This window comes from Topomyia yanbarensis, chromosome 2, assembly GCF_030247195.1.
Source record: "Topomyia yanbarensis strain Yona2022 chromosome 2, ASM3024719v1, whole genome shotgun sequence".
Classification (NCBI taxonomy): domain Eukaryota; kingdom Metazoa; phylum Arthropoda; class Insecta; order Diptera; family Culicidae; genus Topomyia; species Topomyia yanbarensis.
In genome coordinates, this window is record NC_080671.1 from 415,528,239 (window position 1) to 415,543,348 (window position 15,110).

Below are 15,110 nucleotides of genomic sequence, written 5' to 3' on the forward strand. Positions count from 1 at the left end.
GATTTATGGTTCACAAAAAAGCCATAAAATAAACGGAAAAGCACTAAAGCTTCCTCTTTCTTTATCAAACCGAACCAGCCCGTTTGCAAGAGAATTCGAAAGCTCAATTCACCATACGGCCTCGTAAATTTAATTGAACAATATAAAATGGGGTGGTACGGCAGCAGCGTCCCGTAAATGTCCCCTACAGTATCTATCGAGATATATATTTAGAAAAACATATCACGAATCTAGTGGAAAGGTTCTATTCAGATGTGGTGCTTGGTAGAAGAAGAATCTTATTCCGCATCCCGCTGAGGTTATGTATCATATTATGCATAACTTAGCAAAAACACGACCCAGTTCGGTTTACTGGCGCAAACGGTGAACTCGAGTCATCCGACTTTTACAAGGAGGTTTTTTTCGCTGATTTCATTGCGTTTAGATCAACGTACAACTATTTTAAGCAAAGTTTGCGATTCTATCTTTTAGTGTATGCAAATAAATGCACTCGTAATCTGGAGCAGCGGTTCTCATCCTATTTGTACTACTGGGGGCATTTTCACCGGACGCAAAAGAATACATACGTACGAATACCCGATCAGAATAGTTTCGATAGTTGGCGAAACGCAAAAAATGTGCGTCTCAATTGAAAAACAAATTAAGGGGATAGTCTCATATTAATTTTTTAAAATATCGCATTTTACTTGTGTTTCGAATTCATCTCATCAGTACCTAGCACCAGCACACAGAGGAGTAATTAATTGAAAAACCTGGCCGAAATTATTTTAATACTTGCTTGCAGCAGAAATTAACATTCAACTAATATAATATACTGGGTGTTTGGTTCATGGTTAAGACCCTCTCGAGGGGTCATTTACTGTCATATTTGGAGAAAAAAATCGTTCTATACATACCATCAAAGCTCAACCGGTACTAAGTTATTGAACTTTTTGTGTTAAAGACTTAGCTATCTTAAAATACCTCTAACTCAAAAAGTATACTTTGTATTTCAAATCTTTTAGAAACATTGGATAGGTGAGAAAATTTCACATTGAGCGATGTCCTCACATGTCTCAGCTAATGAGTCTAAGTATCCTTTTTAAAGTAATTTATTTAAAATTTAACAATTTTGATTTATTTTTCGTTCATTTCTTGAAAATCTTAATAATTAACACCATCATTTTAATAATTCAGATTGTTAGTCTTGAAGAGCTACATAATTCGTTCTTTGACGTAATACACTTATCTTTTCTTGATTTCATTGTTTGGGTTATTGAACTTGGATATTTTTATATCGTTTTCACTAATACTAGCTCTAATTGAAAATGTATGGCACTTATTGTACCTTTTCTTCTTTTTATTCGAAAGCCAGAAAATTTTTGCAGAGAAAAATTTATTAATACCTTTCAGTTAAGTGAATTTAGTATTCTTTTAGAAGTAAATTAGGTTAAAGTTAGTGTTATTGTTAGCATTTTCTTTAGTTTTCTTAAAATAGTAAATAATAAACATCACCATTATTATCATGGAATTAATGCATCTCAACAAGGTCAACAATTCTTTCTTTGACTCCATTCAATTGTCTCTTTTTGTTTCGACGCAAAATCATTTTTATCATATCGTTTCATAAGCAAAAACAACGATTTCGAACCCATCACATTTGCGGTGTTAACTATTAAATTGCAGCGAAATGAAAAGCGATAGGGATAAAGTTTCAAATAATAAGTTATAGAGAATTTGGTGCTCCTTACCAAATGAACAATAGTTACTATAAATTTAGTTGATAATTAACTAGAATAATTACAAACCTATTTACTAGTTAAAAGTAATTTAGTACACTTAACTAAGAGATATTTGTACATACATCGCACTTTTAAGTCGATTACAGGAAAAGTTTAGTATTGAAATTACTAAGAAACGAGAAGAGATAGGAATATGATGTTCAAGAACAAATTTTGAATCGTCCTAAAACCTAACTTTTGAATAATAGATATTGCTATAATAATAATGCATTATTTTCAGAAAATCATCAAAAACCTCATCAAAAATACTAATTTTTTACTACTTTGCCACTAAAAGGTAATTAAAACTAATTAACTGAAAGATATGAGGACACCATTCAATAGGAAATTGTCTCAAGTTTCCAATGGAACTAAAAGATTTGAAATACGAAGTACACTTTTCGAGTTAGAGTTCAAGGTAAATAAGTTTTTAACACAAAAAGTTCAATAACTCTGTAACGGTTGAGATTTGATGGTATGTGTAGAACGATTTTTTTCTCCAAATATGATAGTCAATCACAGAGGTTCTTAATCATGAACCAAAGACCCTGTATAAAATCAATGATTTAGTAATAATCTACAGGTTTGTGTTATACAAGTGCAAGAAAAGCTTTCTGTTCAATCAAAGACTTGCCTTCTCTGTCATGTTAAAAAGATATTTTTTACATATTGTATTTCCAAAGGATGGCTGTATTGCAATTTTGATTAGTGAGGATTTCGGTTGATAACAAGTAAGTAGCAGATTTTACGATGTAATAAATTATTTGGCATGTTTGATAGCTTTTTGTGTTATTTCGTTTAGCCTTCTAGTCAAGTCAATATGGAGAGATATTTTTTCAGCTTTCAATGGAACCTTCCAGCAGGCAAATGAAATAGTTTTGTGAAGCCCTTCTCTATTTGCAGTTATGAATCGATTTCATTTCGTGCAAAATTGAACTACATATTTTGCTTCAACCGCGTTTGGAAATGAATCAGCTAGTATCGAAGCACTTTGGAGCGCTTTGGTTTAATAAAACCATAGTTTTGCATCCCTGGTAAGTATACTATAGTTAAAGTATAGTTTATAAACCTGAATTTTGCCCACAATTGCCCATTATTTTCAAAAGAAATATCCTGGCAAAAGTTTTAACTTCGTGCGGTCAATGTATTAAAACGAGGAGAAATGTAAAAAATATCTAGTTATTCAAAGCTCACATTCAAAATGGCGTTATTATGCGCAAGTTTTTTCGCCGATCTAATAGCCTTTAGATTAAACTTAATCTGGATATAAGAGTTTTGACATGGACGGATTGGGAACATGAACTTTTTCAATTTTGAAAAGTCAGAAAATCGCGGATTTTCTATAAAACCACTGAGAACTGACATACAAGTTAAGTTTTCAACTTGTGTAAGAAATTAAACTGTCGCTTTGAAATGACAACAGCAAGTAGCAACTTGCCACTGGGCGGCGCTACGATCAGCCAGCCATCACTATACGGACCTTGCGTACAAACTTGAATGCAATGATGATTCACGCATGCGAACCTGTATGCGATGGTGATTTTCAACGTATTTTCATTTAAATGTTTACACAGGTTTTTCGAGAAAGGTTGTTCTAGCTTATATGTCTGTTCTCTGTGATAAAACTGATATACTTTTAGAATAGAAGGAAGCCAAAATGTGACCCTGACCTAAGTAGTTATAAGCCACGCAAAAAAGAGAAAAAGCTAAAAATAGCAATTGTAATGTCTGCCAAAAAACCGTCAAATTGAACCACCCTGGCCAACCGTCAAATCAAACACCTTACACGGAAGGTGAAAGGCAGGGGCGTAGTAAGAAATTTTTTCGGGGGGGGGGATATAATTTTTTTTGTATATATATGAAAAAATGTTCAAAAACATTCTGAGCAGGAAAAAAAATGTTCAAAACTAACAACTCAGGGAACGGGTTTGGGTAGTCAAGGTAGGAAAGCTAGCTGTTGGCATAGAATTAATGCTCTTCCCCTACGAGGACAATCTGGGCGGCAAACTTCGGACTGTCTAATTTACTGAGCCCTTCAGTTCCCTTGTGCTATTCAGTACCACTTCCTCGTTGAGCTTCCGACTGGTTCGCGAACTACTCGGTCTAGTCCCCGACGATAGATCTAGCCTACTCCGATGAAAAGTTCCCCGCGGAGAGAAGTTCGAAAGCTAGCCAACGAGCCAGGTGCTGCGGTCATTTCGGCGATTCCGGTAGAGTAGGGCATCCGGTTTGCTGGAGCCCCGGCGCGGCTGGTGGTGTATCGTCGCGATCTACGCGGTCTCGTTCCCGGCGGTGAATCTGACTGTCGCTGATCTCAGATGTCTGAGATTTCAGACGAAAGAAGTTCTCCCGATACCGATTCTTATTTGGTTTCAGTACTACAACTTCTTGAGCCCTTTGGCTCCGTGACCGGTGCCATTTAGCACCGCAACTACTTTAAGCCCTTTAGTTATCTTCTTGGGTCATTTAGCACTACTTCCTTGATGATCCATTCAGCTCCTCGACTTGACCTACTCCGACAGAGAATTCTCTGGCGAGAGAAGTTCTCCCGAGATCGAGCTAATCAGCTAGGTGCCGAGGTCAGTTCGGCGATTCTGGTGAAGCAGGGTGTCCGGTGCACTGGTGCGCCGATGACCCGCGACTAGTGGTGGCTAGTCTAGTCCCCAGTGAATCTAGTTTACGCTAACGGAGATTTCCCTGGCGGGGAAATCTCCCAATATCGATTCTTCTTTGGTTTTCGCTATTTTTCTATCGGAACAACCGGCGGGGTGCCGTGGTCGGTCTGACGAATCCGCATGGAGCGTGACGTCCAGTTCGCTGGCGTTTCGACGACTCATACTCGCTGCTCTGTTGCAGTCTACTCGACTAGTCCTCGGCGGTGAATCTAGCTTATTCCTGCGAGAGTTCCCTGGCGGTGATTGCTCTCCCAAAACCGTTGTTCGATGTCCATTCCGTTGTAAGACGGTCATGTTCTACATCAGCAGTTCTCAACCTTTTTCGTACCACGGACTCCTTAGATATCACACTGGGTTGCTGCGGACCCCCATAGATAAACATCAATTTTGTATGCTATCAATATGTTATTTTCAATTTGTTAGGAAACATGACTTGAAATTTCAATATGCACTCGGAAAATATATTTTTCTTCGCGGACTCCCAGCAATGACTTCGCGGCCCCCTAGGGGTCCGCGGACCCCAGGTTGAGAATCACTGATCTACATCATATCTCTGTTTACTGCGTTCCACGTCTTTACGTCGCTTGTCATTCTGTAGGCTACATTATCAGGATTGATGTCCGGTCCTCCCGTTTAAAGTAGCTCCCTGCACGTCACTTTAAACCTCGGACATTCAAAGACTCTCCTCGGACATTCAAAGACTTCAAACCTTGGACATTCAAAGACGCTCCGGTGTCTCCTCGACGATCTCACACTCCAAGCAGTGTTGACGTTTCACTTTCCTGGGAAGTCGCAGTGCTAAGACCCCATCGTACATCCCATTCCAAAGTGTTGGACAGAGAATGGAGCCCTGAGGAACGCCCGCTGTGACTCGCATTGCCTATTGCCCGTTTGTTCGTCTAATACAGCAGTGCTCTACTCTGGAAGTATCTCTTCAGGATCTGGCTCATTCTTTTATGCCACGCTGCGGCATTGGTCTATTCGAGGCTGGATGGCTCGGTAGCTTCCCACACTTTGGGAGCAACATCAGTTTCTGCACCTTCCTCATTTCGGGGATTACCATCATCTAAAGACTTCAGCAGTAGCATCCTGAACATGTCCGGATATGCCAGGATCGCAGCTTTCAGCGCCACGGTTGGTATTCCATCCGGACCGGGGGTTTTCTTTGATTTTAGTCACATCGACGCTTCTTTGAGCTCGTCGTTAGTCACGTACCACTCGGCTGTGTTACCTCCTTCTTCTTCGCCGTACGGTTTCGGTGACCAGGTAGTTGAATCGTGATTCGGGAAGAGACCCTCAACGATTATCTTTAGCTTACCCGGGTATATTTCAGTTGGTGTTGACGGACCCTCGTCTTCGTCATGATGACTAAGTACGCGTCCCCCAGGGATTGGCGTTTATTTCTCAGCACAGCTACTTATGGCAATTGGCTTGCTAAGCTTGATCTCCCGTTTTAAAGAGTCACTACCCTCTCGAAACATCGCTTGCGCTCCTCTCTCAATCTCCGATCTTACGCTCTGAGTCCGCCTTCTGGATCTAAGACAAGCAGCGTGTAGCGTACTGAGCTACTCATTTAATCCGTAAGCTGCACGCCGTCTACTGCATGGCCCTAGTTTTCGCGACATTTTGTCCCCAAAACCACCCCCCCCCCCGCTACTACGCCACTGGCGAAAGGTCTTTCGCAAAGCGACGCTTGAAATGCACGCAAAGACACCATCGTGCGATCGAAACGCACTCTCACAACACAACCTAACACAACCGTAGTGCTAGATATTGCCTCGGCATTGACACAGCAACGCCAAAAGTAAAACCGACGCTGCAGAAGTAGGTTTATGAGCACGTTTCTCGATCGAAAAAAGCTCGGCTAGTGATTTTTAGACTCGATCTCGAAAAGTTCACGGTCATTAGCAGCCGTAGAAAAATTTGCAGCACTCAGATCAGCCGAAAGTGAATGGTTCCCGCAAGGAGGTTACAAAAAGCGACATCGAAGCGCTGAAACAAGACCAGATAGCAAGAACCTGTAAAGATCCGGAAGGCGAGCCCATCTAATGCGGTTGCATTAGATTGAAACGACGTCAGAGTGGAAGGACTCGTGAAGATTCTAAGGACGATGACATTCGACATTGCAGCCTACAGTCAATAGCAGCCGTCGGATGGTTTCGCCGATGTCGAAGCGCTAAGCAAATGCATCACATTGTGGATTTCGCTTAACGTCGTCCCCTTTTAGACTTCATGAAAAAGCCGATCGAAGAAAGGCACCGACAACCTGAGAGCATTGTCCTCGAACAACCACAAAGTGCTACTAGCGGTAGGGATAATATCAGCCAACAGTAAAGCACGTCTAACATGCTTTTCTTCCAGTACTCAAGCAACGACCGGATAGAAGCAACCTGTGAGATTCCGTCCAAGGCAGAGCGTCTTGAACAAAGACCCCTTTCGAAGGGTGATTTGGTTATAAAAGTCATACGAGACCGCGGAGGTCAAATGTCAGTGCCCAATAGGGTCTTTTCTCGTGGCCTATTTTTACAGCATCCTACGTTCCACTGATCAGGCCGGATCACCGAACCGAAACGACGGAGATAAATCTGCGGAGATCGTCTGGGGCCTAGGCGAAGGCCGGTGGTATACATTCGACCCACGCATTACTCACGGTCGACAAGCGTACGGAGCATGTACAATGAAACTTCCCGGTTGTTAATTAGAACGGCACGGAGGACAGCGGAGTTTGGAGTCTGTAATGGAATAGGAACGGAACTGAAATGAAGCTGAAATTAGACCTGATATGCAACGAACTTGAAAAAGCAACAAAACTGAACATGAAGGGGGCGTGACGTGGACCTGACATGGATCTGAAACGGATCTGAACTCAACCTGAAGCGAACTTGATATGGAACACAGTTGTACTTGAAAGGAAAAAATGAAAACAGGTTTTTAATGGAACGAAAAGTAAAATGAAGTGGGTCTGAAATGGAACGAAAATGAACCTGAAATTGAATAAATGTGGCCCTAAAATCGAGAAACAGACCTAAATTTTAACGAAAATGGACATAACATTTATGGAAATAGAACGGAAATTAACCAGAAGTTTCCCTAAAATAATCAGATATGAACCAGAAATGGAACGGAATGGGGGCCTAAAATAAAACGAAAATAATTTGACCTGAAGTGAGTAGAAGACAGAAAGTGATTAATGATGCAATTTTGAAAACCAAGATGACGGCTTCCGATACCTCAAAACAATGAAAGCTATAATCAATAATGATGTCATTGGAAAGGAGGTGGTAAATAGAAAACCGAAATTGATTATGGATGCAAATGTGGAACCCAAGATGGCGATTTCCTGTTACCACAAAACAGTGACAACCATCATCAATATGGGTGTCAATTGAAAGGGGGTGGTCAATAAACGACAAAAATTGATTATTGATTCCATTTTGAAACCAAAGATGTCGGCCTCTTCCGATTTTCACAAACCAGTAAAAACCAGTATCAATATGGGTATGATTTGAAAGAGGGTGGTCAGTAAAAGACATTAAAAAGATCATTGATGCAATTTTGAAAGCTAAGATGGCGACTTGCGGTCAGACATGTGCGCCACTGCGCCACGCCGCCGAACGATACGCGGACGACGTGGCGCCGTGACTTATTTCCCACACCTATTATGTAGAACTCGAATATTCCTAATATCCTAATGTCACCAAAAGAAGACAAACTACTATGATATAAATTCACTCAATTTTAGATTACCCGTTTTTCTAATGTTATACATAGAAGATCCGTTTTTATCAGCCCCCGATTTTATCAGTTTTTTTACCTAATTTTGTCAACCAGACAGGGTTATAAGGTTATGTCTTGGGATTGTAGAAGAACATTAGTACACTTAGGTTTATTGAAAAGAAATAAACAAATATGTTCTATTATTTTTCTTATTCTGTCAACCCAAAATTAGCCAAGGAGGCTGATAAAAACGTGTCTTCGCTGTATTTACGTTGAATACACCGCACGACAGATTCGTGAATAAAATGCCATGACTACTGATTAATTTTTACGTAATATCCTTCCGTAACGCTTGTCTAATACTTTTATTTATTTCCAAATTTTTTCTGTCCGTGAATTAGTTAACTTTATGAATATTAGCCATAAACAAAATGTTGAGTCGTGATTAAAGGGCGAACACGAAATTATTGCGACACATTCAACAGGGCATAATTTTTTTCCATTGGGTAAAAATCAACCAAATTTTGCACACTTTTTCATTGATGTGTATTGTTTACATACTGTCGAAGTCGTGTTTTTCGATTCAACGAAAATGGAGGTGAACCAACGCGAGTCGAGAGAACAAATTCTTAACCAACCACCTGGAATTTCCTGACCTGTCGCACCGGCAGTTGGGAAAAATGTTGAACATTCACCATTCAACCGTCTCCAGAATGTTGAAGCGGTTCCAGGAGCGGTTGACGTTGGACCACGGCAAAGGAGCTGGAAGAAAACCGGGACCGGAGAACAAAAAGACGGAGGGAAAGGTGAAGCGGATGATTAAAGCAAATCCCAACGTCTCAAGCCGTTATTTGGCTAAAAAGATCGGCATGTCGCAGAGCTACGTCCAGAATGCAAAGAAGAGAGCTGGACTACATACATACAAGGTACAGAACTTCCCAAACCGCGATAAGCGGCAACAATCGACGGCCAAAATTCGGGCACGGAAGCTCTACGAGAAGATACTGACAAAATATGGCTGCTGTGTGATGGACGACGAAACGTATATAAAAGCCGATTTTAAGCAAATTCCGGGGTTGGAGTTTTTCACCGGCAAGCAGGGCAGGAAATATTCGAACCGAACCTATGTTCGAATGCTTTCAAAGCACGAAGCTTTGCGTTACTGGTTCGTATACACAAGCTTCGCATCACAATCGCTTACCATCGTAATTGCGGACATTTGGGCGATACTTTTGAATGCTCTTCGGCGAGGACTAATGAAGATTCTTGTTCATTTCATTGATGTTCGGAAAGATATGTAAAAGCTTTTGCGTAGTTTTCGACGAAAACGAGCTAAGCTCTTGGTTCGTGTGATCGATGTTTTTGAAAAATTTACACGGAGCTTCGAAATGATGTTCGCGAACACAGAAAAAGAGATTATCTCGAAGTATTTCAGAGTCACGAACACCAAAAGATTATATCAATTTAGCATCGCGAGGGCCATCGCTAACATGTTCGCCGGACGATAATAGTTTTCTTTATTCAAATACCTACCTATTAGTTATGCAAAAAAGTATATTCTAGACAGAGGCCTTGTATTAAGGGTGGAATAGGTGAAAAATAATTGTGACAATGTGTGGCTTATGGATGCTGAGGTTAACTGAACAGTGACGTAACAAGTTCATTTAAGATACCCTACTGATATATTACCAGTAGGGATAAAATCAAGATTTCGTAACAGGGCGGGGATAAATTTTCAAATGAAATAAATTAGGGCTAGAAAATGAAGTTAAACACCATGTACACGATATAAAATCATCAAATGTAGAATTTATACATTCCACGTATATTCTACATTGCACATTTGCAATTGATGATGTTTCAATTCAAGCAAACTTATTGAAAAGGTCCTACGTGCAAATGAGAGCCTCTTTTTGTTTACTTTCTCTTCCGCTATTAACATGGTCGCATTTGCATTTGCTGCTTAACTCTTTGCATAATGTGGTAGTCGAAATCATAGTCTACCACTATGTACTGGAGCATTATTGGAAAGATTAATGGTGAGGCCGTGATAATCGAAAGAAGAAGTATACAAAGAGAGGCTCTCATTTTCACATAGGTCCATATTAAAAAGTACGCGAGAATAGATTGCCACCAAACAGCTAATGGAATCGCAGCAGGCGAGGGCTGGCAAACATATTCTTCGCAGTATATTCTTCGAGGTGACAGGTCGAAATTTTTTTCCGGAAAATAATCTATATTGAATCCCTTATGAGCCTCAAGACTACGCAATACTTGATATTACTGTTAAACTAATGGATAACATTCAACCTAACATGTGAACTAGATAAGGCTTTGGTAAGTTTTCTGGATTTAGAAAAATATATTCTGATGTATCTTTAGAGCGGGTATAGTACTTCGTTCGCCCAAACGGTTGGGTCTTTAATAGATTCTATATACATATTTTTAGTATGAGTATATAGTCATGAAATTTTTTCACTAATGCTGATTTCATTTTTAAATCAGAGCTGCTCTAGGTTCGCTCGGAGCTGTCACTTTTGTATGGAAACTGTAAACATTAGAGCGAACCTAGGGCGACTCGATTCTAAAACCGAAAACAGCATAAGAGTCTGGCCGTTTTTCATTGAAAAACCCCGGGGCAGTGGATTGCACTGGTGTTGCACTATCTAGCAGAAAAAGTGGGAATAAACCCGCACAGTGGTCTGCTCTTCTGCTGGAAAATGCAACTCCAGTGCAATCCACTGCAACGGGTTTTTTCAATGAAAAACGGCATATGGCAGGTGCTTATACATTGCAAAATAGCAAGATTTTCAAGCGCTATTTCCTTAACTTCGAGCTCCTAGCATTAAACGTTTTGTCTAAATAAAGCTCAAATAGTTTTATCACTAATACTGAGAAAAGTTTCCATGGAAAACAATCAAACCTTGTGAAAACGACTTCCCAACATTAGAAATAGAATGAAACCCATGTGTGAGACTCCGTCAATTACGCAGTATTCTGTTCAGGCCAATATTCAACTGGTTTTAATTTTCAACCTCATAAACCTTAAACTTCTTCGTTTTTCACATTATGCTACAAACAATGTTTATTTTCCAGTTCGTTTTGATCGAGAATTTTTTCGAAGACTCCAGTACAACAGTGCTCAACAAATCGAGCTTGAGGTCGACTGAAAACAAGACAAGGAGAACGTGCCAATCGAGCCAATGAATTCATCCTCAAATTCAAAAACGTAATCATCAAAATTCTTGTATAAGTCAACCTCGATCAAATGTTTTCACATAACCAAATCAGCGGCGGTCGGATATCGATGTTTTGGCATTGTTGTTGCTATCAAACATAACGAAAGGATGCAGTTATTCTTGATCACAATTTTACTGGCCGATGGAGGCACATGAGACTTTCAGAACCGAACATCAAGAATCACCTATCAATGGATGCGTTTGATGCTTTGTAGTACACAAAGTTTGACAAAAGTGTATAGTTAGGAAAAGCATACTGGACTGATCTTGTATGCAAAAGTGACGTACACGCCGCTGGTCGAATTTCCCTTTTTTGTAAGTGTAAGTTCGCTACGGAAATCTGCGTCTTTCAGCGCAAGCGCTTTTAAATGATAGTAAAAAATTACCCCTTAAAGCGCCAAAATCAAAGTGACAAAGGCATGCATTTGGCCTTATCACGCAAGACAAAAAGAGATTTCCTGAAAATATACTCGATGGCGTCTATGTCATCGATCTGTAGTTTAAATTCATAATATTAACCATAACTGAGTTAGTGCACATACCACTAATCAGAGCAAGATTGAAGCGGAAACTAACATTGAAATGTCAAAGGCAAGAAATCTACTTCGATGAAGTCGAAACGAGCACTACCGCTATACGCATAAATGTTTCATGTGCTATGCGACTTCCTGTATACGTTGTACATTTGCGCGTATAATGGCAGAGCATGTCATTGTGAAAACAAGTAATCCGCTGCCTTCACCACTTTAATTTGCTGCAAGTTTGTCACAACTCGTATCTTAATGTAAGTTTTGGCGCCATCTCTGATTTTTTTTCCTACCTTTAGGTGCTGACAGTGTAATAGCAACAGACTTGCTGATCTGATAACCGGTAGACGAGACAAAACACTTCATCTCAAAATCTGCAGCCATATTAGAGTAAAGGCGAAGCAGAACTGAGTCCTCACTTCGCTTATAGTCTAACATGTTTGCAGAAGTTTTAGTTTTCTGTTTCTCATATCTAGCAGAAACCTATTTGCAGCGACTGCAGGATTTTCACCACAACTATTATCCGCGAAGAGGATTTGTGGGAGAACGTCTACACGTCCATTGTAATGGGTAAGATTGTGAGATAGTCTAAAATATCGAAATTACCAATTCACGTTTATTATTACTTAAATAAAGAATAGATCACGAGTTTACTCGAGGAAAAACATCGTACATTGCCTGCATTATCAGGCTACTATTGGTTTTCACCTTCATTATATTCTGCAAGCCACGTGAGTCTAGTGAATTTCTTGATTTAGTGAAAATGTTATTGAATGAGCTGAAATCCCTCTCAATAGAACATTGCGTAGGTGCAATTGTCAATAATGTTTTAACAATTCTCCATAACTTTTCGTTTCGATACAACTGCGGGATCCAATGTTGAATCAGATTGAAGTTCACATCTGCATCAATTCGCTCCTGGTATGCGATCGCGCGAAGTATCGCTTCAAATGAAACTTGGTTCGGTGCTTGTGGCTCCTGTCCGCCTATCGTTCGAGATAAATATTTATTAAGGCTGAAGTGTCCCGTTGGTGTTACGGAGTCTTTGGAACTGCAAGGGCTTGTAAATACATCACTCTCTTCTCTCACTAAACGGGAGTTAAGACGCATTAAATATTCCTATAAAAAAATCAACAGGTTTCTTTTTTCTAATAGTGTCTGAAATGTAATTAAATATACTTTACTTACAATAATTTCATCTTTTTGTGTGACCGAAAACAAGCTAGATCCATTGAAATTTATTCTTGGATCAAAAAATAAAGCTGCTCTAAATGCCGCATTTGCGAATAGTAATTTTTGTCTTGATTCCATTGATGCTACAATCTCTTGTTTGAACCGATTGTTATCCTGAACTTCAGTAATGCGGCCGTAAGCACGAATCCATTCCATGAAGAAATCAGGCAATGTCAATCCAAGTTTCTGAATGGAAACCGTGCAATCATAAAGTGGTTTGAAAGCTTCCACATACGAGTCGACAAACTCCCAGCTCATCGACAGATCTAGAATCACTATTCATCAGTAACAGTGTAAATAATTTTAGCCCTACTCACCTAACTCCTGATACTGTTTTCCTAAATTGGAGAAAAACTTTTTTCCTTTAACGAGGGAGGCCATCGATCGATAGTCTGAAAACCATCTTGTCTCGTTTGGCAGAGACGGATACCCAATTTCCTTATTTGCTTCAAAGAAATGTTTGTACTCCGCAGAGCGAAAACGTTTGACCACTTTTCTAATTTGCTTTAGGTCGTCGCTGTGAGGCTTACATGCATCGTGTACAATAAGCTGTACGGTATGAGCTCCGCAGCGTGTAATAACTATGTAACTATCGTTTACGGTCTCCTCTAATGCTTTAACCCATTCTGTCAAATCTAAATCATTGGAATCATCATCGTCAGGGTCTATAATACCGGCCTCGACTTCATACCAATGTTCAGCTTCGGGCTCTTGGTTTAAAATTTTGCCAAACTTCAACATGTTGCTTGCGTTGTCAACAGTGACCGATATGACTTGAGAAAGCTGTATATCATAGCCATCCAAGACCTTAAGAAATTCGTTCTTAAGAACGTTGCTGGTATGGCGGTCATGTAATTCAACAATCGCTGAAATTCAAGAGTCATCTTAGTAAGATATTTATGGAAACTACTTTGATAATATTTAAACTAATTTTTCTTACCCAACGTTCGCTTCACAACTTCGCCGACATTGTTTATGTATTGGCAATTCACGCCAAGCATGCTCCGATACATTTTTGTCACAATATCCATTTTAATCGCAATCATAGATCCTCGTAATTCCTCCTTTATGATTTTGTCGATTCCTTTGGCAGCACTTCCGACGAAGTCAACTATGTTGTGTCGATTCACTTTAATATTGTACGCATCTAGTATTGGTTCAGCAATATCGCGGAAACCCTCCCATTCCATGGTAGCGAATGGTAAACCGTGTTGCGTAACGAGTTTGACTGCCCCTCCGACCATTTGCTGTTTCGATGTCTTTATAATTACTTTTTCAGATAACGGAAAGAATTCGTTTTTATCGATCGTATTTACACCTAAATTTAGCTTGGCATATTGTAGCGGATGGGCTGCTTTGAAATGCCTCTCGAAATTTTGCTGACGAAAAACTTTTTGCATATATTTGCAATTGAGTTCCAGTATGCACTTTATCATCGAAGCACCATCGTTACATTCCGAAGTGGTATGTGCCAAAATAAAGGATTTTTTGGAAATCTGCTCGCTGGCACGCATCCGCTTAGGCTTGGGTTCTGAATTTGGTTCATCTGGTGATTTTTTTGAATGCACTGAGCTAGATGGTTCGTCTTGGTTACAGAGCAATTCTTTATTCATGTTGTCAACTTTTACTTGCGTCATTTCACCAAAGAAATATAAAACACTTTCGAAACAATGAAAAAGGATTATTTGTACGACGCGAGGATATGAAATGAAAGGTATTCTGCTCTCGATGGCCTAGATAAATTGCATCATTTTTCGATCGGGTGATGTGTGCGCCCAGGGTTGCCGCTATTTTTCAAAGAATATCTGGCAGATCAATTAAAAATATCTGGCAAAATCTGTCGACCTCAAAGTCATTAATATTTATCAATCGATTTTTTATAAATTTTGGAAAATATGCCCCAGATTTTCAAAATGTGTGTGCAAACACTTCTTTAATTTAAAAATCTGGCAGAATGAG

General features: G+C 39.7%; 1 protein-coding gene across 1 annotated transcript in view; it reads right to left on the reverse strand.

The window, feature by feature from the left end:
* Positions 1-14,764, reverse strand: part of LOC131680910 (uncharacterized) — a 29,297-nt gene extending 14,533 nt beyond the window's left edge. Inside the window, exons 1-5 of the mRNA XM_058961626.1 lie at positions 14,092-14,764; positions 13,469-14,017; positions 13,107-13,417; positions 12,614-13,037; positions 10,468-10,498 (exon numbers count right to left, since the gene is read on the reverse strand). Of these exons, the coding sequence (XP_058817609.1) occupies positions 10,468-10,498; positions 12,614-13,037; positions 13,107-13,417; positions 13,469-14,017; positions 14,092-14,764 (1,988 nt within the window). The remainder of the gene's footprint in view (positions 1-10,467; positions 10,499-12,613; positions 13,038-13,106; positions 13,418-13,468; positions 14,018-14,091) is intronic.
* Between the last annotated feature and the right edge of the window lie 346 nt (positions 14,765-15,110).